The sequence below is a fragment of the Meriones unguiculatus genome, chromosome 8 (assembly GCF_030254825.1).
Source record: "Meriones unguiculatus strain TT.TT164.6M chromosome 8, Bangor_MerUng_6.1, whole genome shotgun sequence".
NCBI lineage: Eukaryota > Metazoa > Chordata > Mammalia > Rodentia > Muridae > Meriones > Meriones unguiculatus.
The window spans coordinates 69773552-69795037 of record NC_083356.1 but is presented as its reverse complement, the minus strand read 5'-3'; the positions used below and the strand labels follow the sequence as shown (position 1 = coordinate 69795037).

The window sequence follows — 21486 nt, the reverse complement described above, 5'->3', positions numbered from 1 at the left end:
GGAAGAAACCATGCATGTGTTTTGTTTTGTTTGTTTTCCATGAGGGCCAAGCCAGGCTGCAATTACTGCTTCCTCCCCTGCCAGCACTGGGCTGTGCGGCCTTCAGCCTGCTGGAGGAGGCAGCAGCTTCCTGGCCAGGTCTACTTGGAACATTTCAGGCCTCCAAGACACTAGCTCGGGGACCCAGGGACATGCAGACAGGGTGGGGACTTGTGCAGCTGCCCAAAGTACCTGGTTATGTATTGGCTTGTCGTCATGGAATGGGAACACACAGAAGAAAATCTAAATCCCACCTAGCAGGACCACCACATTTGTTATGGCCCCAGATTGCTCATTTCCAGAAAGACTGCAAGATCAAAATGTCACTTTTCTGAGAACCTTTTCCCTACACCTGTCTTGAATGAGGAGCCTCTCAAAATTTCCTAACCACAGATCCCTTGCCTTGTATTTTGAGCCCTGATACAGGAAACAGACAAGACCAGATGTCCATCCTCAGTAATGATCCTACCAACTCCCTTTGCTCCTGAGAAACTTTGCTGTGCCCCAGGGGACTGAGCGACAGTCTGGAAGCCATCCCCTGAGACCCAAGCCAAGTCCAAGACCACCTGACAACACTGCTGTTCCAAAAAACAAACCCGACATCCTCTGCGTGGCTGTGGTTTCAGGGTGCAGAGAAGGCAGGCCCTGCAACACAGCACAGTCTCAAGAACAGATCGTAGCATGAGGGAAGGGGGAGAGAAGTGGGTGCACCCATGACTCTCGACAGAACAGCTGCAGACATTGTATCCGCAGCTGGCCAAGCCCACACACCTAGCCTCGCCTCTTCAGCAAGGTTGCAGTCGTGCACATCAAACTTAAGCCCTGAGGACAGCTCTAGGCCAGTAGGTGCTGAGGCAGTGAGGTGTTCAGTGTGGACCCTCCTCTTTCCTTTCTGCCAGTGTCACTCAGCCTCCTGAGCTGACAGGGGCTTCTCTCCTTTTGACGTCTTTGTCTAAGACAGAGCTCATCCCTTCCTCAGACCTGTACTATTTCCTTTCTTTCTATGTCCTCTGCACTGTGACCACATAGGACAGGCATCCTCTCTGTCCTAGCCACCATCTGAGTGTTAAAAGACATTGGTGTCATGTCTCCCTGGGGACATCACCTATCAGGGCTCATTCATCAGGTCCCTTGTGACTATGGCTGCTTCAACCCGGAAATATCTCAAGTGATGCCACCTCCCCAGCCTCCAGAGAGTTTACACAGTCAGAACACACACAACGTCCCACAGCCAGAATGGCTAGGAGAATCTGTAGCATGTCCATACCCAGCTTCAACAGGCTCTGGGAAGCTGAGGCCGCAGCACCTGCCATAAAGTTTGGTTCCATCAATCCATCCCTATGAAAGACAGGTCATGGGGCTACTATGTCTGGCCTAGGGCCAGCTTCAGCCTGGCCTCAGAACCCCACAGCAGAGCTGTAGCAATGGTGCTCACTGGCTGAGTTTGGACCAGGCAGATGGCTTCTTTCCATTTATCCCACAAGCACCTTTGCCATGGTACATTCTAGTCACAGGTAGAAATCAGTAGCAATTTCCTGAGAGCCTGAGGTGTGACACAGTAGGCAGTAGGCCTCAAATGCTCCCTAAGCTGTCTGTGTGCTTCCAAATTGTTAGGAAACAGGGCAGCATTGTGTGTTTGGGGGCAGGGACAGCATGGGCAGAACCTCAAAGGTGGAAAGTTCCCATCTTTAGTTTGAAGAGCCCTTCTCCTGAGAATAATTAGGGCTCACCAAAGGAGCCTGGACCTGACTGTCATCCAGCATGCCATAGGAACATGATACTTTTGTGACCCTCAGCTCCTGCCATCCCATCCTACCTCCAAGATCAAGAAGCCAGGCAAGCTTCCTGGGGTGGCTTGGGATGGCAAGTGAATGAATGGGTGAGTCTCCAGCTAAACCCCAGTCATTGTAAAGGTGACTCAGAGAAGGTGGCCCAGGCTCGGTACCTGTGGTGCATGTGGCACTGCAGGGCTCATGGGATGAGAGCTTCCACCGATACATGTCAGCCGGGCTCACACCTTGCTTGCGTGCCTTGGGTCTGGTCCTGAAACACAGTCAAACAAAGAGTATAGTGAGAAAGCTGGATGCTTCTAGGCTTCGCTATCAGGTGGCTGGGTCCCCCTGTGATGCTCCTTAAAGACACGCTTTCTTGGGCTCCAGCCAGTTCCCTCCATGAAGACCAGGATTCCCACCCTCTGGAACAGAAAGGGAGACATACATGTTGGCACTGAGCGGACACGAGCATTTCCCATTTCAGAAACTGAACAGACTGCATGGAGGCAGCTAGTTCCTTCAGAGGTGCACTGAACAACAAGGGTCTCACCAACATTGCAGCTGCTCCTTCAACACTCACAGGGTTCTCACTAGGCCAGCAGATTCCTACTTCCCACCTGAGAAGGAATCTCAGAAGGCACTTAGGGGCTGTTCATAGTTTTTCCCGGCTGCCTCCCTCAGCTGGGGTTCTGGTGAATGGGGACACCAGCCATTCAGCTTCCAATTTTCAAACTCACAAAGCCCAGCTGCAGGAGGGAGAGGGGTCTAGTCCCACACTGCAGCTCAGGTCAGTGATGGCTGCACAGGCCAGCTGACGGGAAGAGGCATGCTGGGGGCCGGCCAGCTAACAGCTCTGATTCTTGGCCAGAACTCTGGTGGCCACAGCCAAGTATTGTTAGGACTGTTAGCTTCTTTGAACCAGCCTCAACACCCGCTGTGCAGGCTATTTGGGACTCTGCAGGGGGAGGAAGTGGCCGCTGCACTTACCTCTACCCTAGGTCTGCTTCAAGACCTAGCCACTCAAATAAGAACACAGCCCCTGAGTCTCATGGCACCCTGAGCCAAGAGGAGCAGTTGAGGAGGCAAGCCCATCACAGCAGCTCCCTAAGGCTGCATAGCCTGGCTCCACTTTCCTCAGAACTAAGAGGAGCTAGCTAAGGGCTTCACAGAACTTAAATGGACCAGTCTCTTCCCTGGGGACCACAGTCACTGGAAGATTGTGGGTGTTATGGGCCATTACATTCTAAAAGTCATTCTGGCTGAGTTTATGGTAGAGACATCTGTCAGGACTGTTAGTCAAATGGGTGAGAATTGCGTCTGTGTTTTGCTCTGATTGGCTCATGTTTCCCAAGAGAGTGCTTTGGGGATGAATGCTGTCCCTGATAGCACGTCATGCTCTGAGAACCCAGGAAATGATCTACCAACAGGAGCCTCAGCCATGAGTTTATTGATGTGAGTCCATGAATTCTCAAGAGAGGGTGGCTGCAGAAAGGAGGGAGACTAGGGCTTGGGCAACCTCTCCTGGGGCTCAAACCAACCCTTGAGCTGGGTTCTATTCAGGGGAAGCTCTGCCCTCCTCCATGGTTATAAGCAAAACTTTAACATGGGGCAGGCGAGGCACCTCAAAGCAAAGAATCCTTTTCCGAGTTAGTTAGTTTGGGACCACTTAGAGCACCAAGTAAGGGTAAGCCAAACCTCTCGGGGGGAAGGATTGGGGAGAAGAACCAGTCCCCAAGGCTTAACCCAGACAACATCGGAGCCGTTGTGCCCCCCACCTTCAGCAGCCTTGAATTCCTCCCCAGAACAGAAAGAGAGAAGATGCGCTTGGTGTAGAAGCCTCCATCTTTATATAGTTACACACTTCCCAGCCACAGCCTGCATGACTCATCCTCCACTCAAGAGCTAGCCGCCAGGTTCAAAATAACCCTTTGGATTTTAAGCCCTAAAGGTATTTATGGAAGGGACTGTCTACACCCACTCTCCAGCACGTGTGGGGTGCTGGGTGCTGCTTCAATGGCAGTGCAGCATCTCTCAGGTTTTTTGGTTTGTTGTTGTTGTTGTTTTGTTTTTTCTGGAAGGTACACCAAGAAGCACCACACCCTGGAAACCATCACTGCTCCAATATGGAAGCGCCCTGCCCTCAGCTGCGATGGTTTCCAAGATACCGGTGGCCACTGTTTTTGGGTTTTTGCCCAATGCCTGGCGGGACACAGGCTCCTGAAATCCCCAGAGAGCAGAAGCTCTGAAATGACTGTGTTTGTTTATAAATGAACCAGAAATTCTCTTCCTACCCCCTTCCAGGCTTCAGAGAGGGATGTGTGCCTCTGCATCCCAGACGCCTGTTCCCAAAGCATCTGGTGACAGCCCCTCCCGGGATTGTTTGAAGCCTCTCTAGAAGATGAAAATAGCCCTTCCTTTCTGGGCTGCCCCTTTGATTTCACCCGCTCCCAGAGCAGACTCGACTTCCTGTGTTTGGACAACACGCCGAGATGTGGCTATTTCGGCTTGGTAGTTTCCCCCACGGCCTCCCTCAGTCCATTATCTTCCCAGACCATCTTTGGTCCCCACCAGCAGCATCCTTTGATGGCAGCCGGTTGGGCATCTCACTGAGCTGCACTTTTCTGAGTGCTGACAATCTGTTCTAATGACTGACTTTGGGAATCTAGTATGTCCCACAGGGATGGGGGCAGGGTTAGAACAGACACTTTGAAACATGGCTTAAGGATTCTGGACCATGGGGATTCCAGTGGGACACACAGCATCCATTCAGAATGAGCCAAACCTCTCAGAGGGAAAAACAAAACCTAAACCTTGATCCAGACAACATGGAGATGGTAGATTGGGTCCTACCCTGCTCTCAATAGCTTGTGTATGACTTTGGCCTGGTGGCACTGCTGAGCCACCAGCTAGGCCTCTGACAGACAGGGAAACTGAGATCTAGAAGAGAACTGAGATATACCCAATTCCCATGGGGTGTCCTGCTCTTTCACAAATACCACACAGTCACCCACATGACCCATGTCACAGCCAAAAAAAAGGAGAAGGCCTTTCTTTGTGATACCTGATAAACCTACATAGAGCACCACGTTGGGGTCACCACTTGAGCTGTGGGTCCTGGGAGGTTCTTCCCCCAAGCCTTGGAGGCTCAGTGACTGGGAGCATCTATACCTAGAGCCTTTGCCATGCATCATATAAGAATGTACTTTCATCCCTGTTGTCCCACAGGAAGATACAGAGAGAGGCAGCAGCGCAGAGTGACTGGCTGGACCACAAAGCAGGTACACTGCCTGTGACTTCCCTCAAACTTCGATCCTGTGCCCCTAGGATAAAATCCATCACTCATTGCCAGCCACTGGGGTTCCCCAAAGTAGGCAGCGGCCCTTAGAAGCTTTGATAGTTTCAAAGTCGTCTTAAGTGGCTAGCCATGTGTAGCCCTGGAATGAGAACAAGAATCCCATCTAGCCAGAGCTCATCAGCAGAATCCCTGGTGTGCACCCCAACCCGTGGGTTTCAGAAGACAGTCTGAGAGAAGAGGAAGCACCAGATCTTCCAGCTTTACTACTCTCAGACCCTAGAGATATGGAAGAGGTAACCTAAACTCTGTCACCTTAAGGGTGACTGTCAGATATTTCATCAACCCCATTCCAACCTCCTTTATCTAGCTAGAGTTCAGCTCGAGGTTTTGAGCAGATTCCCAGAAAACAAAACAAAAGTCAATGGACTGGTTCCTATCTTTCAGTCCCCATCCACCACCAGAGGCTAAAAATTCTGGTCCTAACTATTTCCACAAGCCTTGATGCACACCCAGGCACCTGAGAAATAATGTTAGTCACTGGATAGGTTCTCCAGTACTGGTATGGAAGGGCCAGGGTCACCTGCTCCCAAACAACACTAGTCCAGAAAGGCTGAGACCTCAGGCCCTTCTAGGCTCGTCTTGGCTGGCCGGGCATCATCAGGCCCTCCGCTAGTGGGTTTCCAGCCTCACTCTCACAGCAGGTGTCTCCCGCCCTGATTCTATAGGCACCCCAGCCACAGCAGCTGTCCGCTTGCAGCTCACTGCAGAGGCCCACTACACTAGCAGCTGCAGTCTACTTCTTACTTTGATTCAGAGTCTCCCTATGAGAGGAGGGACCCCAGATTATTCTATCATCTCTTTGATTGGGGTGAAGGCTGCTGTTCAGGATCTGCGTTCACCTGAGGGGCTGCATAGAGAACCCACCTTTAGCCTCATAGCCATATCTCAAAGGCTGTCCAGACACAGAACCCAGGATCCCAAATCCTTAGGCTCTGTGAGTTGAACATGGCTTCCCTTTCTGAACTTCCCAGGAGCCCAACGATAAGGGTAGTTGTAATCACTCCCTGATCTATGCATTAAAATGCTGAGCCCATCCCAGCACCAGGAGGCTGTTAGCAACATACCTCCAGCATGCTTCAACTCACGGTCAGCACCATGAGTAGAATCAATCATAGCTGGGGACATTTAGACCCATGAACCTACCTTTTAGAAAGATATGTTACAGTTCAGGACCATAACATAGTGTCAGGGTCACTCACCTATTCTCCCCCACTTACCTCTAGGTCCCTGTACCTTCTGTCCAGATCCCCTGTAATTCCTCCTATTCTGGAGGGCACTAAGGTAGGGCAAAGGGAAGTACCTCTTACCTAGCCTTGTGAGTCCTGTTCCCAGCCAAGGTGGGGAAGCTGGCACTGGTGTTGGGGAATGGGGCCTCAGAGGAGGTATTGTTGATCCTGTCACTGCTCAGCCCCAGGTAAGAACCATTGATCAAGTAGGCTGCAGGCCCTTCATTTTCCTCATAATCCACATAGAGGCTCTCAGCTGGGGAGCTTCTGGGGGAGCCCTGGGCAAAGATGCTATTCATGGTCTCGTTGAGAGAGAACTCTTCTGAGTCAGAGCCTGTGCCCAAGAGCTGATCGGAGATGGCGTTGGCTGAGAGGAGCTCCTGGGAGGTGAAATGGGCATCAGCCTCCTGATCATCCTTGTCCCCTGAGAGAGCTATCCCAGTGGCATTGTGGTCTGCAGAGAGACAGATGTTTTAACAGCCATGACTGCTATCGTGTTGATCTTTGTTGCCCCTCCTCCTTCTCCACATTCCTGTGTGTGAGACAGGTGAGTTACATAACAGGGATGACTTCATGGGGTAGGGAAAAAACAGGAACCCCCAGGTTCTACTCCATTAGACACAGTTGGCCAACACCATCAAGTGATAGGAAACCCAGTGGTCACTGTAGATGGTTGGGCAGTTGCTCCCAGAGCCCAGACTCAGCTGGAAGCTCAGCATAGGATCTGGTTTTGGAAAGAGGATCTTTATAGGCTCATGAAATGATATAACATGGATTTAGGGTGAGTTTTAAATGACTAGTGTCTGGCTAGGAAGAGAGAGCACAAACACATAAACCACAAGAGGTCCAGCACAGGAAAGAAGTGTATGTGAGCCAACACAGCAGAGCCACCAACAACATCCATTTATTGGGGCCCGGTGCTATCCAAGTGCTCCACAGGGCCGAAGAGCTGCCCTTGGCTTCCAGTTCCACCTGGTGGAAGAGTTAGCAGATCACCTCCTCTCTCTAATGGTATATGTTTCTCCTTCCGCAAATGTGGGGTCTACATCCTAAGAGTCATATAGTGAAGAGCTGAAATTTTTGACAAAGAATTTCATACTGGCTAAGTCTGATGATGCACAACTTTAATCTCAGCACAGGGGAGGCAGAGGCAGATGTAGCTCTATGAAACAGACCAGCCTGGTCTACATAACAAGTTTTAGTGAGATCCTGTCTCACAGGAGGAAGAGAAGGAAAGGGAAGAAGAGGAGGAGGAGGAGGAAGAATTGCATTGATATTAAACTGATTTTGACAGCTGATTTTGATTGTGGACTTGACAGGATCTAGAGACACCAAGGAGACAAACGTCTGCACTTGTCTATGAGGAATTGTCTAGATTGTGTTGGCTGAGGAGGGAAGACCCACCAGAGCTGTGGGCAGCACCATCCCATGTAAAGGAGACAGTGAACACCAGCTTCCAACCTCTCTGCTTCCTGACCACGGATACAATATGACCAGTTGCCTCAAACTCCTGCCACCATGCTGGACTGTAGCTCCTGGAATTGTGAGCCAAAACAAAACCTTCCTTCCTTCCTTCCTTCCTTCCTTCCTTCCTTCCTTCCTTCCTTCCTTCCTTCCTGAGGTTGCTTTTCTCAGGTATTCTGTCACAGCAACAAGACAAGTAACTAATCCACTGATGTATGTGTCCTGTCCCATGTTACCTTGCCATGACTTGGTGTCATTGCTATCCACAGCACACGCTGCTTCTAGCACTGTGGGTCAGCTCCAGTAATCAGTGGTACATGGAGGATAGCTTGGGTTCTGTACAAACACCACTGCATACAGTGATTTGAGAAGCTGATAATTTTGGTGTCCAGGAGGATCTTATAGTCAATCAGCAAATATTGAGCTATGAGTGTATACCTCAGACTTCACACCGTGTCTGCCAGAGAGAATGTGCAAGCAACTGGAAATTCTCCCCAGCCTCTTCTGCAGACACCAAAGGGGAACAGCACTTCTCACTTGAAGCCTCTGCCCTGGGGAGCCAGGACCTTTCCCACACCCACTGTTCCTCTTTCTCACCTTGGAAGCCCTTGCCCCTGGGAGGTCCCTCACAGACCCCACCACTGGCTCGCTTGCACACCTCGTTGGTCTCCTGGCCTCTGTTCAGTCCCAGCTCCATCTCAGGGGCTGGAGGCTGAAACAGCTGGTTGTCCAGGCCCAGCCTCTCTGAGGAGGCCTGGCGGTAGAGTGAGCCATTGTGCTGCATGAAGCCCAGCAGCCTGGCACTGTCCAGCTCCTGCCTCTCCGTGCTCTCCGTGCTCTCCGAGCCTGGTTCGGAGAAGCTGTAATAGACAGGCTGCAGGTGGTGCACGTGTGGGGGCTGCAGCAGCGTGTACTCAAAGGTGATGGAGGGGCTTTTGCCATTCTGGTTCCACACCTGGGAAAGGAAAAGAAGTTAGCTTCTTCCCTCATGCCTACGTTAGCACCAAAAGCCCCTTGAGACCCAGGGGCCCTGGTTACAGTTGAGTCTTTTCCAGGGAATCACACTTGATCCAAGAATGTGGTCTCATGAGAATGTACTACGGCAGCTGTGCCCAGAGACTACGAAATTGAGGCACACCAGAAGGGGCAGGGGGGCAGGTCACCTTGGGAGCTGGGAACTGGGGACACACTGCATGTCACTGCCATCACAGGCCAGGAATCCTAATAGCACTGGTCTCATTGCATCTACCAGGACTTCTAGGGCAGCTGATGAGGAACTAAAATCCAGACCACACCTCATTCAGGACAGCACTGGAGGGTCAGCTGGTCACAGAGTTCCTGGGCCTCTGCAGAGACCACAAGCCAGTGTGACCTCTCCCTTAGACAGACTTCAAAGGCTTTGTTCAGAGTCACCACCCTAAGATCTGGAAGCTGACAGTAGTGGATTTGGCAGCAGCATTTACTGCTCGTGGGGCCATAGAGCTGCCTGACTGGAGCACAGAGCACACCAAGGCCCCGGAAGAGTGGCAATGAACGAACCACAGAAAGCTAAGCAGTGCCAAGACAAGTCATAGTGAGACAACAAAGAAGGGGTGGCCACCACTGGGACGACAGCTCAAGGATAGCTAGGGAAAGGAGCAGGGACTATGGAAGGCACTTCACTAGAACAAGGTAGCAAAGGCAGCCAACACCACTTCAGGATAACCAGATGGCTGCAGGTGTGGTCAAGAAATTTTGATGCCTAAAGCTTCAGGGCAAAAAAGGCAGAAGAGAGAGAGAGAATGAGCCCAGGTCAGCGTCTCACCAGATAGATGTAAGCTAGGCCAGTGAGGCCTATTGCATAAAGAGATTTGGGAAAAGATACCTGGAAATGGTGACATCTCAATGGTCCTGCATGGTCTAGGACTGGGAAAGGACTGTCCTTCCCTCAGCAGCTAATACTGCCTTTGGAAAGCTGGCGTGAAAGCTTCTCTTTCTAACTTTGGCCTTTCTCTGGGCCTCATTTGGCCTCCTGACCACCAGATCAACAGCTTTGGTAAAGTCATACCCATCTCCCCTAGAGGACAGAGGATGGTTGGTCCCAGGCCTTCAGGACATCACGGGCCCCCTAGGCGTACTCTTACACTCTGGAATAACAGCTGGCCTGCTAAGAGAGAGTGGAGTGAATGAGGCCCACACTGAGCACAATTGCAAGAGGGTTAATTCAAAAGCAGGCAATTCACTCCATGACCACTTCTACCAGAAAGCCCCAGAACATACTATTCACTAGGGGGTGGCTAAGAGACACCAGTGTCATTTGGAAGGACAATGTGGGACACTCTGACATGACAGAGCTGGTGGCGAGGGGTGATGACAAATTCTGGACTCCCTGAATTAGTAAAGGTGAGTAACAGAAAATAGTAACAAAGGGCCTGGGTAGATGGCTCAGCAGGTAAGCACACTTGCTGTGTAAGCATGAGGATATGAGTTCAAAACTCTAACACCCTTGTAAACCGCTGGGTACTTGTACAACACCACTGTTGGGGTGCAGATACAGGCAGATCTCTGGAGCTCCAGACCCAGTGAGAGATCCTATCTTAAGAGAGCAGGGTAATGAGGAAGGCATCTGAAGTCTTCCTGTGGCCTCCCCGTGCATTCATGAGTCTTCCTCTCCCTCTCCTTCTCCACTCTCTGTCTCTGTCTCTGTCTCCCTCCCCCCCACACTCCAATCACAAGGCAGATTTCAGTATCTCAGTGGCAGTCAGTAAGAGTGACAAGACACAGAGACGCAGGTAACAGAAAGGAAAGCACCACACACACACACACCTTGGGAATAGCTTGAGGAGAAGGAGGCAGAAGAAGCTGTCCAAGCAAGGGTATGACCCTTTCCTCCATTTCTTGAACCAATTTCTAGACCTAGTATCCACTGAATGAGGGAGGAACCTACAGTTCTCTCCTAAAGGAACAACTGTCTACTTTCTCAACTGTTGCCTGTAAAGAAGTTTTGACATTCCAAGAGTCATGTCTGAGTTGTCATTGTTAACTGTGGACTGTACCCACCAGTGATTGCTGTCCTCAGAGCAAGCACTTGAGTAAGTAGTGACCAGAGGGGTGGCCCAGGTCTGGCCAGCAATGTGTCCCACTGGGTTTCTCACCCACAAATGTATAAATGATGGTCACAGCCCTCTATTGACAGTGCTAAGTGAACACCTCTGACATATCCAAGAGAGAAAATCTGAGATACCATTGTCTCCTGGGGTATCACAGATGGCAGTGCCGTGAGTCATGACCTCAAGGACAAAGGAGCAGAAAACACACACATTCAGTCCCACAGCTCATATTTCCCTGACAGTAATAAAATGACTACAGTGATCTGTCATCAGTGGGTATTGTAAACCCAGCCAAGTAGTGGGCCTTACTGAGGTCTGTACAGATGTGGTGATTCTCTAGAGCATGTCAACATGGCCCGGGGGTGAGCACATTGGGCTCAGATGTGGTAAATAGTCTCCTCCAAGAGCAGTTTTCATCTACCTGGGTAGACCATAGCATATGTACACATCTTTGATCCAGTTACCCTGCAATTCAAAACAACAGGACCATTCTGTCGTATAGGACACTTGCTGGTACTGCAGCTTGGAGCCTCTACGTTGAGCAGAAATCCTTGAGGTGGCTCATTCCACAGGCAGTAACCTGAGCCTAGGCTACACAGCAGGTAACTTAAAATGTTTCCTATGCTGTGTGGAACAAAGCAGAGAAGGCTCTGTGTAGACCCAGTTGGGACATACAGTCTGCCTCAGAAACAGCAGACATGCCTGTGTGGGTGGGGTGTGGAATGTGTCATGGAATTTCTGCATGTCCTAGAGATATCTCCAGCACAGCAGGGAAGCAGACAATTGGCCCATGCCCAGACAGACCTGCCTTCGCTCTCCTGCAACTTACAGGTAAATGACTGCATAAACCTTTCTAGGTTCTGTACCTCCAATGTGGGGCCACAGAGCCCTTTGTGATGAGATCCAGAAGTCTGAAGACAGATGGCAGGTCTTAGACAAGGTCAGAACTGCTCATCTTGATGGCCCTGATTTCAAAGGACAGTCACTCTGTATATCCATGAATCTAGGGTGAGAAGCCACAGTGGCTTGCATTTCTTGAGGCCAGCATGGAAAAACACTAGTCACACAACAGGTCCAAACTCTGCCCTGCCTGCTGTGCAGAGCCCTGAGACTCCAGTGGGGAAGGGGCCACAAGCAATATGAGCAGCAGAGGTAGTATGAACCCAGAGAACTTAAAGTCCCAACTGAAGAAGGGCAGTGGCTCCAGCCTGTCCTTAGCTTCCCATGAGGTTCCAAAAGATCACAGAATGGGCTGACATAGAACAGAGGAACTGAATGAATGAATGGCCAAATGGATGAATGAATGAGAGAAGTAAGCAAATGAATGAATAGATGAATTAATAAATCAGTGGTTCTGAACTAAAATCTGAGTGAGTGAATGAGAAAGCAAACAGTGAATAGATGAATGAACAACCTCCCCCCCCCACTACCACTCTAGCCTGCAGCAATACAGCTGTGTGTTCAAGGCCCCCAAGCCCCCACCTGTAGCTGGATTCTGGAAAGCCAGTGCCCACGACCCCAACTGTCTTTGAAGCCTATGGCACACACACCATGACATTCAGGCCCTGGTTGGTGGGCCCCTGTGCCACAATGTACTCGATGCCAGTCTCATAGACATCCATGGGCCGGCGGTACTTGACCACTGTACCAGCAATGTTGAAGTTCTTGGGGCTGTCCACCTTGTAGTTGCCATTGAAGAAGTAGAAACCAGCTTCATCTGCAAGAGCTGAAAGAGGAAAAAAAATCACTGAGTCACATGGGCTAGATGGGCTGAGCAGAAAGGAGAGACACAGGCAGGAGCCAGCAAACATGCTCCAAGAATGGTGGTCAGTCTTGTCCTCCCTCTCCAAAATGACCCAAAGACAGGAAATTCAATGTCACAGGGAATCAGACAGACACCGTGCCTGGGGCCAGCATGTGGCCCTGGCCAGTGAGGGCCTAAGAGACACAAACACACTTTCCTATCAGTCTAAAACAAACAACCACAGGCCTGTCTGGGTGGCTGGGAGAGCCAACAGGGAAGGCTGGCCCTGCCCTTCTGGCTGCCTCAGATGGGCCAAAGGGATTGTAAGGTAATGAACTAGAACCATGGCCAAGTGGCCAGTCTGGGCCAGGAGGGTCTGCAGCCGTGAACAACAGGTACCAGCCAGATACTAGACTAGACTGTACAACCTGACTGTGACACTGGTTGTGGTACCAACTCCAGTTTCCACAGAAAGGGACCTCAGTGCCTCATCCAGGGCCCACAGTGAGGGACACTGTAGCCTGGCCTGGCCAGTGTGGAGTGCTCTCCAGAAGGCTTTTCCTGGGACCACGCGAAGCCTGTCCATCCCTGCTCTCCTTATTACAAACTATGGCATTCAGAGGTCTGATTTCACTGTCACCTAATTAACCTGTCCATCCTGCTGAGATTAACACATACTAGGGAAGCCATCAGGCATGAGCAGGGTCTGGATACACTGTATCACCATTTCCCTCAGCCAGGTAGGACTGGCCACTTTCAGGACATGGCTGTAGGCAATTGAAAGCCAGGATCAGAGAGGAATATGCCCACAACACCCAACAGCCCATTTCCCAGCTGCCCAGGGGCTAAACGCTGCCTTGGAAGCTGGCCTTTCCTGAAGCTAAGGGGGCTAAGCAAAAGCCTTCAGAGCTCAGCTGAGGACTAGGGAAGAAAGGGAGGAGGCAGTCTCAGCACTGGGGGACATTCTGTCTTCTAGAGGGTGTCCTTAAAGCCAGTTCCAGGAATTGGCCTGCCAGAGAAGCGAATGCAGTTTCCAAAGGCCCTGATGCAATCCAAGCAGAGGAGCCGGGGCAATTAATTTATTATCAGACAGACGCAACAAGCAGGACGTGTCTGAAAAATACCCTTAACGTAATAATGTCAGAACATAGCGTCAAGTCCAAGTCCGGCTGGGGCCTGGTTGTCCCGACTCAACTTCCAGATCTGTGCCCAGGGTTCAGCTCAAGGCCCTCATCCAAAACCTGTTTCCTGACAGCGAGGACCTTCCTTCCTGCGGCTTTCCCGGCCCTTGGTATTTCCAGTGTCTGCTTCAAGAATGAGAACTTTGCAGCCAGCTCAGAAAACACAACGTCTCCTGGCCTCCTTGCAGCCCTAGTGAGCTAGCAGACAGCAGAGCCACCGGCCTGGCTGGAGGCCTTGCTCTCCATGCTCAGCCCACAGATGTCCCCAGCAGTGTGGGCCTGGGGCCAGCCATGTGCAAACTTGCTGGGGTTGGGCCTTCAAATGCCCTGAGAACCTGGCGGGGGACAGGAGAGCCTGGTGCCGAGCTCAGCCTGAGGAGCTTCAGCACACACCTCCCCTTTTCTACATCCCTGGGGCGGAGCTCAGGCCTGTTCACCTACCTGAGGTTTGGGGAGGGAAGACGTGGATGATGGGACTCTGTCAAGACTGAGGCTGATCATTTTGGAGAACTGCTCCTTAACACAGCTTGAAACCTGTCTCTGTCCCATACAGGACAAAGCCAAGGGCAGGATGGCTCAGGTACTGGTACCTGTCCATATGGAGTTTCAGCCACCAGGTCATGTCAACTCTCCAGCTCCACACACGACCCATGCGAAGACTGTCATCAATATGGGGCCTCACATCTGTGCAACATCTCCAGAATATCTAAGAAAGCCACTTCTGCTCTAGAGTACCACCTCCATAGGAAACTGGGCATGGTCAAAACTACAGATAGACCTGTGATCAAATCCTTCCTCAGCAACTCATAACCATGACTGGTTACCCACCTCTCAGCTCTGGGACTCACTCCTCAAATAGATGGATTCTTTGTGGGTCAGGCTCTCTACTGATGGGGAACTCGCTGCCTGATGTCATACCCTTTCTCTTGTCCAGCACCTCTAAGGGCAATGTCCTTCCACACAGGGTGAAGGCAGAGTCTCCCTCCTGCACAGCTGGTTGCATCTGTTCCTTGCCACCTGGCTTGTCTCACGCCCCCAAAAAGAGGTCAAATGTCAGGTGCCCTGCTCCATTCGTACACGGGCCTCTCGGTTCTACCTACGCACCTAGCACATCTGCTGACTTCTTCCTCTCCACGATCTGGATGTCTCGGGCACCAGCCGGGATATGGGTCACCAAAGAGTAACCTGTGGGCACAGGGACATCTGTGAGCAAGGCCAGGGAGGGCAGGACACAGAGGGAGCTGACATTTCCCCCCTGCAAGGCCCCTCTTGGGTGTTAGTACTGCCTCTGAGCCCTGGATGGGAAGGGGCCCCTGCCTAGGGGTTGCCTCAGCCGTAGGTATGTGCTCTCACCTGGCCCTGATGAACTTCTCATGTCATCCTGAGGAAGCCGAGCCTCTTCCAGGGCCCTTGCACCAAGGCCATTGGCCTGCCCCAGCACTGCCCACCCACAAAGGAACACAGTGGACTACAGGGACATTAAACATGCTGAAGTCCACAGACTTAGATCATACCCTGCTTTATCACTTAAGAGAACTTGGGCCTCAGTTTTCTCATCTAGTCCAGAGACATCACCAATACCAACACTATGCAGACACATGATCTTTGTCTAGTTCCATTTCATCGTAACATCTTGCTGATAGTCAAGGCTTCATGCATCCACACAGAGAGCCTCAAATGGAAGCCAACCACCTTACAAGGGCTGTAAGAGGGCACCACCAGCCGGCTCAGACCCCACAATCCAGGCCTTGATCTAGTGGGGAGGCAGCCACAGACAACTTTAACAGAGAGCAGGAGTGGGTCAGGAGACAAAGTGCTACCAGCTGCCAGTGGAGGGGACCCTGGCAGAAAAAAAGTTAATAAAAACAGAGCTATCTCCTGGCAGAAGAAAGCAGTCTCAGGACAGGTTTTGGTAGAGTTGGTGTCATGTAATCCAGAAGAAGCTGACCCTCTTTCAGGGCCCTTGCCTACCCGCACCCTTGCCCACAAAGATCACTGGCCTGTCCCAGCCCTGCCCCAAGGGACACAGTGGACCACAGGGACTGTAGTTCTTCCCTGAATTCCCCCTTTGAAGGCTACAGAGTCTACACTCAAGCCACCCAGAATAGAGGTCCCTGCCTTGGCCCTGGCTTCACCCTCACCTTACAGGCCCTTGAAGAGCCTGCCCTGACAATGTCTCCCATTGGGCTTCTTGGGAACCAGGGGAGCCCAAGGAGCTCTGATTTGTAGCACTGAACTATTTATGTGATGCTCACTGCCCCATCCATGTGGTATCTCTAGGTTTAAAGTAGGAAAGAGGCTCATGATAGCAGAGCCAGAAGACAAACTTACTAATTGAGGCCTAAATGATTGATTACTTTTCTGAGACAGGGTCTCTCTCTATGTGAGCCCGGCTGGCCTAGAATTTTCTATGTAAATCATGACAGTGATCCTCCTGCCTCTGCCTTCCAAGTGCTGGGATTACAGGCATGTGCCACCACACCTGGATTTTAATTTTTAAGTTAGCAGGTGGTTCACAAGACTCCTGAGCAGTTAACACTTGACCCCCATGAGCTTCAGGATATGGCCCAGCCTTGAACATGGTTGGGGAGCACAAACCTGTCAGGGCAGATGGAGCTCTGTAGCTAGGCCCCAGAGCCCAGCTGCCCAGGTTGAGACCCAGGGCCTTAGAATCTCAGGCATTTTAAACCTTTGCCCCCTCTGCGGGTTTGGGCAGCAGTAGCAGCAACTGCCTCATAGCAATGTCCCCAGATCTGAATGAGTTATGCTGGCCAGACCTGGCTCTGCGCCTCTTTGGGAAACACTCAGCCGTATTAAGGGGATCATTTTCACGTTAGCCCCAGCCTTCCCAGAGGGAGCTCCACTAGGAGCACAGGCCCTGTCTGATGGGTACTGCTACAGCCTGTGGCATCTGATATGAACTGAGCCCAGAAGAGGCACTCCCTGACCTCTGACCTCCAACTCTATCTCGGTCCCAAGTCCAGCAGCAAGTTGTGCAGGCAGGTGTGTGGACAAAAGGAGGGACAAGCCAAGTAGCCTATCTTCATCACATGCCCTCTTTAGCAGGCCTCCAAACCTGAGAGAGACACTTAGCATACCAATTCACCCTATACACAAGCAGCTGCTGTGGCCACCCCTCCTTTGTTAATCTCATCCCTAGGCCATATATCTGTGCTTCATTCTTGGTGGCCTCCTGCAAGGACTCTTGGAGCCCACACTAACCCAGTGATCGCTCCTCATGTGGGGGCAACCAAGACTTCTTGGCCTCCTGGGCTCTCTAGTCATCTCAATAGGACTCCCTTGCCTCCCTGAAAGAAGATGAGCAGGCATTTCCCACACTAGGCCTCAGTTTCCCCATGCTGAGTGGATTTCGAGTTGCCCTCCTCTGTAATAACTTAGTTTAGCTCCATGCACACTTCCTGGGACATAGCAATGCATTTGGTCGAGCACTGGCCAAATGCACTGACAAGGGATGCATGCAGGTCTGTCTAATGCACATATCCCAAACGCAAGGGTCAGGCTAGAGCCAGATGCAAACACAAGGTCAATAAATACAACACTAGAGAGGGAGGTCTCAGTTTGGGCCCAGAATCCAGCATGTTCAGGGTCAAGTCTCACTCCAAGACTCATGCCTCAGTTTCCCTCTTCCCAGCATTCAGCCCTCCGTGAAGGCTGCCTCAAAGGTCAAATGTGATCCCAACGCTAAGCGTCCTCTCGTGTACAAGGATGGTAAAGACCCCCTTCTCTGTGCCACTACGAAGGAGGCTTTTAGCCCTCTGCCTGGGCCTGGGCAGAGAACGAGAGGACCCAGAAGAGGAAGCAGCTGATTTTGGACACCTACCTGTCACGTGGGAGGCAGGGGTATACCCACTCACGCAGCTACACCCTCCCTTACCAAGATGATTGTTGCCCTTTCGGTAGTTGCCTGTCACGTGGGTACAGCTGCTCCCGTCCCCCTGGCAGACACCGCACTTGTCCAGCGTGTGAGTAGAGAAGAGCACTCCATCACAGCCAATGGGCTGCAGAAAGCAATGAGAGAGGCTGCTGAGAGGGCTCTGTGGCTGGCCCAGGGGCAGCACCGCCTCTGACGGGCGGGTGGCCAGCACAGTGAGAACGGCCATACTTTTGGTGCAATGTTTAACAACCTCACATTTTCCAGACACGCAAACTCCTCTCAGGTCGGTGAGCTTGCAGGAAGTGCCATCTCGGGCAGGCACCATGAGCTGCCGCTGGCCATCCACAGTGGTGCAGTGCAGATCGCAGGGCTTACTGGAGATATGGACATAGTCATCTGGGGGTGAGGTAGAGGGTCTTAGGGGAGGGGGTGCTCGATCTGCCCCTCCTACTGAGATACCTCCCTTCCCATTAAATAAATGGGGAAACTGAGGCTTGAAAAGACAGGACCTGACAAAGCATTGATAGAAGAAATGAAGTGAGGCACAGGCTCTCTGGCCCAGTTCAAGCTCTGAATTCCAAATTTTGCCTCCTTGTGAGAAGGCCTCCCTCTGAGATCCACACAAGGGTTTTCCATGATAGAGGGACTGGACACCTCAGGACTTCCATTGGGTTGGGGGAGAATAGAGCATTTACACTGTGCCTGAACAATTTGTTTTTTTCTCCCCGAGGGGAGAGGGAAGGAGGTAGAAAGGTGGGGAAGGAAAGGCAAGCATGCCCCTGGTCCGAAGGGACTTTGGCCATTCCTCATTTGGGGTTGTCTGCGCTGGTTCCTGTGCAAGCCCTGGAGACAGTGGGAGAGTCATGACCTTGGAGGGCAGCCCTGCAGGAAACTCAGCTCTATAATCTGTCCCTGTGATGTCACAGGTCATGGGAGAAGGAGAGGACAACCTCCCAGCCCTCTTCTAGAGAAGTGGGGTCTGCTCCAAACTCTAAATGACCACCATAGCCTTCAACAGGACCTGGCTCTAAGCCTCAGTTTCCCCACATGCCCACCCATAAAGCTTAATCCTGAGGCTCAGGTACCTGGGTAGAGGGGCTTCCACTGGTAGGCCTGGCCATCATACACACGGGAGTTGAAGGAGACACACTGCTCTTCACGGAAGCTCCTCCCATCCGGTGGACACTCCTGGAAGAAGAAAGCAGGCAGGCTCCAGGAGGGGCTGAGCAGGAAGTGGCTACAACCAGATGACCCTGGAGGGCCATATGCCATGTCACCACCCACTGCTCCTGGTCTCACTCCATCCCCCTCATTTTCAACTACTCAGAATGGAGCAGTGACTCTTCTTCCGACAGCACTGGGTACCAACCTCCCTCTTACTCTGGATATGACCCTTTACCGCTCTGACCTTCTCAGCCATACTGTGTGGAATGGATGGTTCTGCCCACACCCACATCTTCTGACAGACCTTGTCAGCATGTTTACGTCTCCACATATGTGCACACATCCCCAGATAGCCTACGATAATCCAGTGCATTCAGTGGCTACACATAGGGACTGAACCGGAAGGAGGGGACTCTATAACAGAACCTTGGGAGGTACAGGAGGCAACTGCCCATGCTGGAACTGGAGTCCAAACTGGCTTAGAGTCTGTCTCCTTCAGGAACTCACGGATGTCCACAGAATCCTACACCATGACTAGCTTCGGCCACTACCTTTCCTTCAGCTCTGATGCCCCACACATGTGACCACACAGACTTCGAGCAGCTCAGCCAGGCAAGCCAAGTAAGACTGGGAGAGCTGGCACCCCACCACTACACCATGGTGGCCCTTGGAAAGGCAGCTAGGTTTCAGACTGCCTTTGGTGCCACAGAGAGCACGCCCCACGACCCACACAGCCAGTGCCTCTCCCCAAGCCTCTGCCACCTTAGTGTCCAGCCAAGGCCAATGAACGGTGCACACCTGAGAGCTGGGGCAAGAGAGGCCCGCGGTGGCTGCAGCAAGACTGCCTTGTGGGTGGAAAGAGCTGTTGTGGCTGCCTGCTGTGCAGATGTCCAAGGCAGAGTGGGAATATGATAGGAGACCCCAGCTTCTGAAGCTGTGCTTAGACTTCCAGAAACAGGTAGGAGCCCTAACCCTCCTAACACCCCCAGCATGCAGGGGCCAGAACATGCAGTATCTAATGCCTGAAGGACTCAGTGTGAGCCCGGAAGTCAGTCAGCCTACTCTGGACTCTCCCTGAAGGACAGTGCCAACATAGGATGTCTGTGGTCCAGGGGCAACAGCAGGGCCTCAGGGCTGCAACAGCTGGCCTCACCTGCACTCTGCAGAGCTGGTACCGTTTGGATGTGCCCACACAGGTCCTGTTCCCTGTGCCTGGAACAGACTTCCTCCTGGTGGGAAAATGTGGTACTGAGCCAGGGCTGGAGCAACAGCCATGGGTCCTGAAACCTGCTCTGCCATGTTCTAGCCTCCAGTAGCTTCCCTGACTCCCTAGGATGACATCTGATTCCCTTCTCTATTCCCAGCATCAATAGAGTTGCACTGTACAGAACCAATAGGTAATAACCATGTTTGCAAACACCTGCACTAACATGCAAATACATGTGGTGTCACGTGTGCCCAGAAACATGAGCTAGCTTCATCATGCTTTCCACATAATGCCACAAATGAAACTGATGTTCAGAGAGGTTAAGTGACCTGTTCAAAGTCACACAATTTAGAAGTAGCAGAGGCAAGACTTGAACCCAGGTCCCTCTGAGAGTAAAGGCTCTTAACACCTTGCCTGTCTTGTGCTCTTTTCTGCTTCTGTAGCTCATGCCTCAGAAGTAAAGGGGTCTCACTCCTCAGTGGCAGAGCCCTAAAAGCAGACCTTGTTTTCCGACATTTCCTCTCTGGCACCCCAGAACACTGTTGCCAAGGATTTGTCAGAAGCCCTCTGCCCAGTGGAGGCCAATGGGGAAAGAGGTCTGTGCACATCAAATGCAAGCTCAGGAGAAAAGCCACCAGGTCACCAGCCAGGCTGCCCCTCCCCACCCACCCTTAGAAGTTTGGACAAACTCACCTCTGTTGGAGGCAGTGGCGCTCCTGGGATGTCACCCCGCCCCCACAGCTGCGGGAACATGCTGTCCACTTGGTCCACTCCCCCCACCAGTAAGCAGTGGCATCAGCACCTCCCTCCAGGCTGTTGGATGTGGGACTGTTGTCCTGGGTGAAAAGCCCCCCGATAGTGAGCAGAAGGCTCAACCACAACACAGAAGAAACCTACTTTCTGAAGATGCAGGGTACCACTGGCAGCTGAGGGGAAAAGAAGATGGTGCAGCTTCCTAAAGGGCTGCTGGTGTGTTTCTCAGATGGGGAGAACTCACTGGTGACCACGTGTGCCCCCCCCCCCCATCTTACGGGCTGAGAATCTTGGAATTCGGCCAGCATATCTAGCCTGTCAGGCTTTCTCACTCATAGCCCACACTTCACTTGCATCTGCAGGCTCACTCACACATACCTCCTGTCCTCATGCCTTCCTCTAGGCCCTTGCTGGAAAGAGAGACACCAGACACACCTCACTCTCTGGTCAGGGACTCTGGCCAGGTAAAGGGCTAGCCTGACTGGTTCTCTGAACTAGTTTCTGGAGCCAAAGGGAACACCAGGACCCCTGGCCATGTGCCCGCCTTTACTACACCACCCTCCAAAGTCAGCCCACTTGAGAGTGAGGTCAACGCCT

At 51.9% G+C, this 21486-nt stretch overlaps 1 protein-coding gene across 3 annotated transcripts in view; it reads right to left on the bottom strand.

The window, feature by feature from the left end:
* Positions 1–21486, bottom strand: part of Adamtsl2 (ADAMTS like 2) — a 31807-nt gene that overhangs the window by 8191 nt on the left and 2130 nt on the right. For all 3 annotated transcript variants that reach the window (XM_060389745.1, XM_021651946.2, XM_060389744.1), the window contains exons 3-12: positions 20830–20972; positions 20083–20158; positions 18851–18953; positions 18016–18161; positions 17766–17889; positions 14975–15055; positions 12496–12671; positions 8454–8811; positions 6474–6846; positions 1985–2082 (exon numbers count right to left, since the gene is read on the bottom strand). In XM_060389745.1, the coding sequence (XP_060245728.1) occupies positions 1985–2082; positions 6474–6846; positions 8454–8811; positions 12496–12671; positions 14975–15055; positions 17766–17889; positions 18016–18161; positions 18851–18953; positions 20083–20158; positions 20830–20972 (1678 nt within the window). The remainder of the gene's footprint in view (positions 1–1984; positions 2083–6473; positions 6847–8453; positions 8812–12495; positions 12672–14974; positions 15056–17765; positions 17890–18015; positions 18162–18850; positions 18954–20082; positions 20159–20829; positions 20973–21486) is intronic.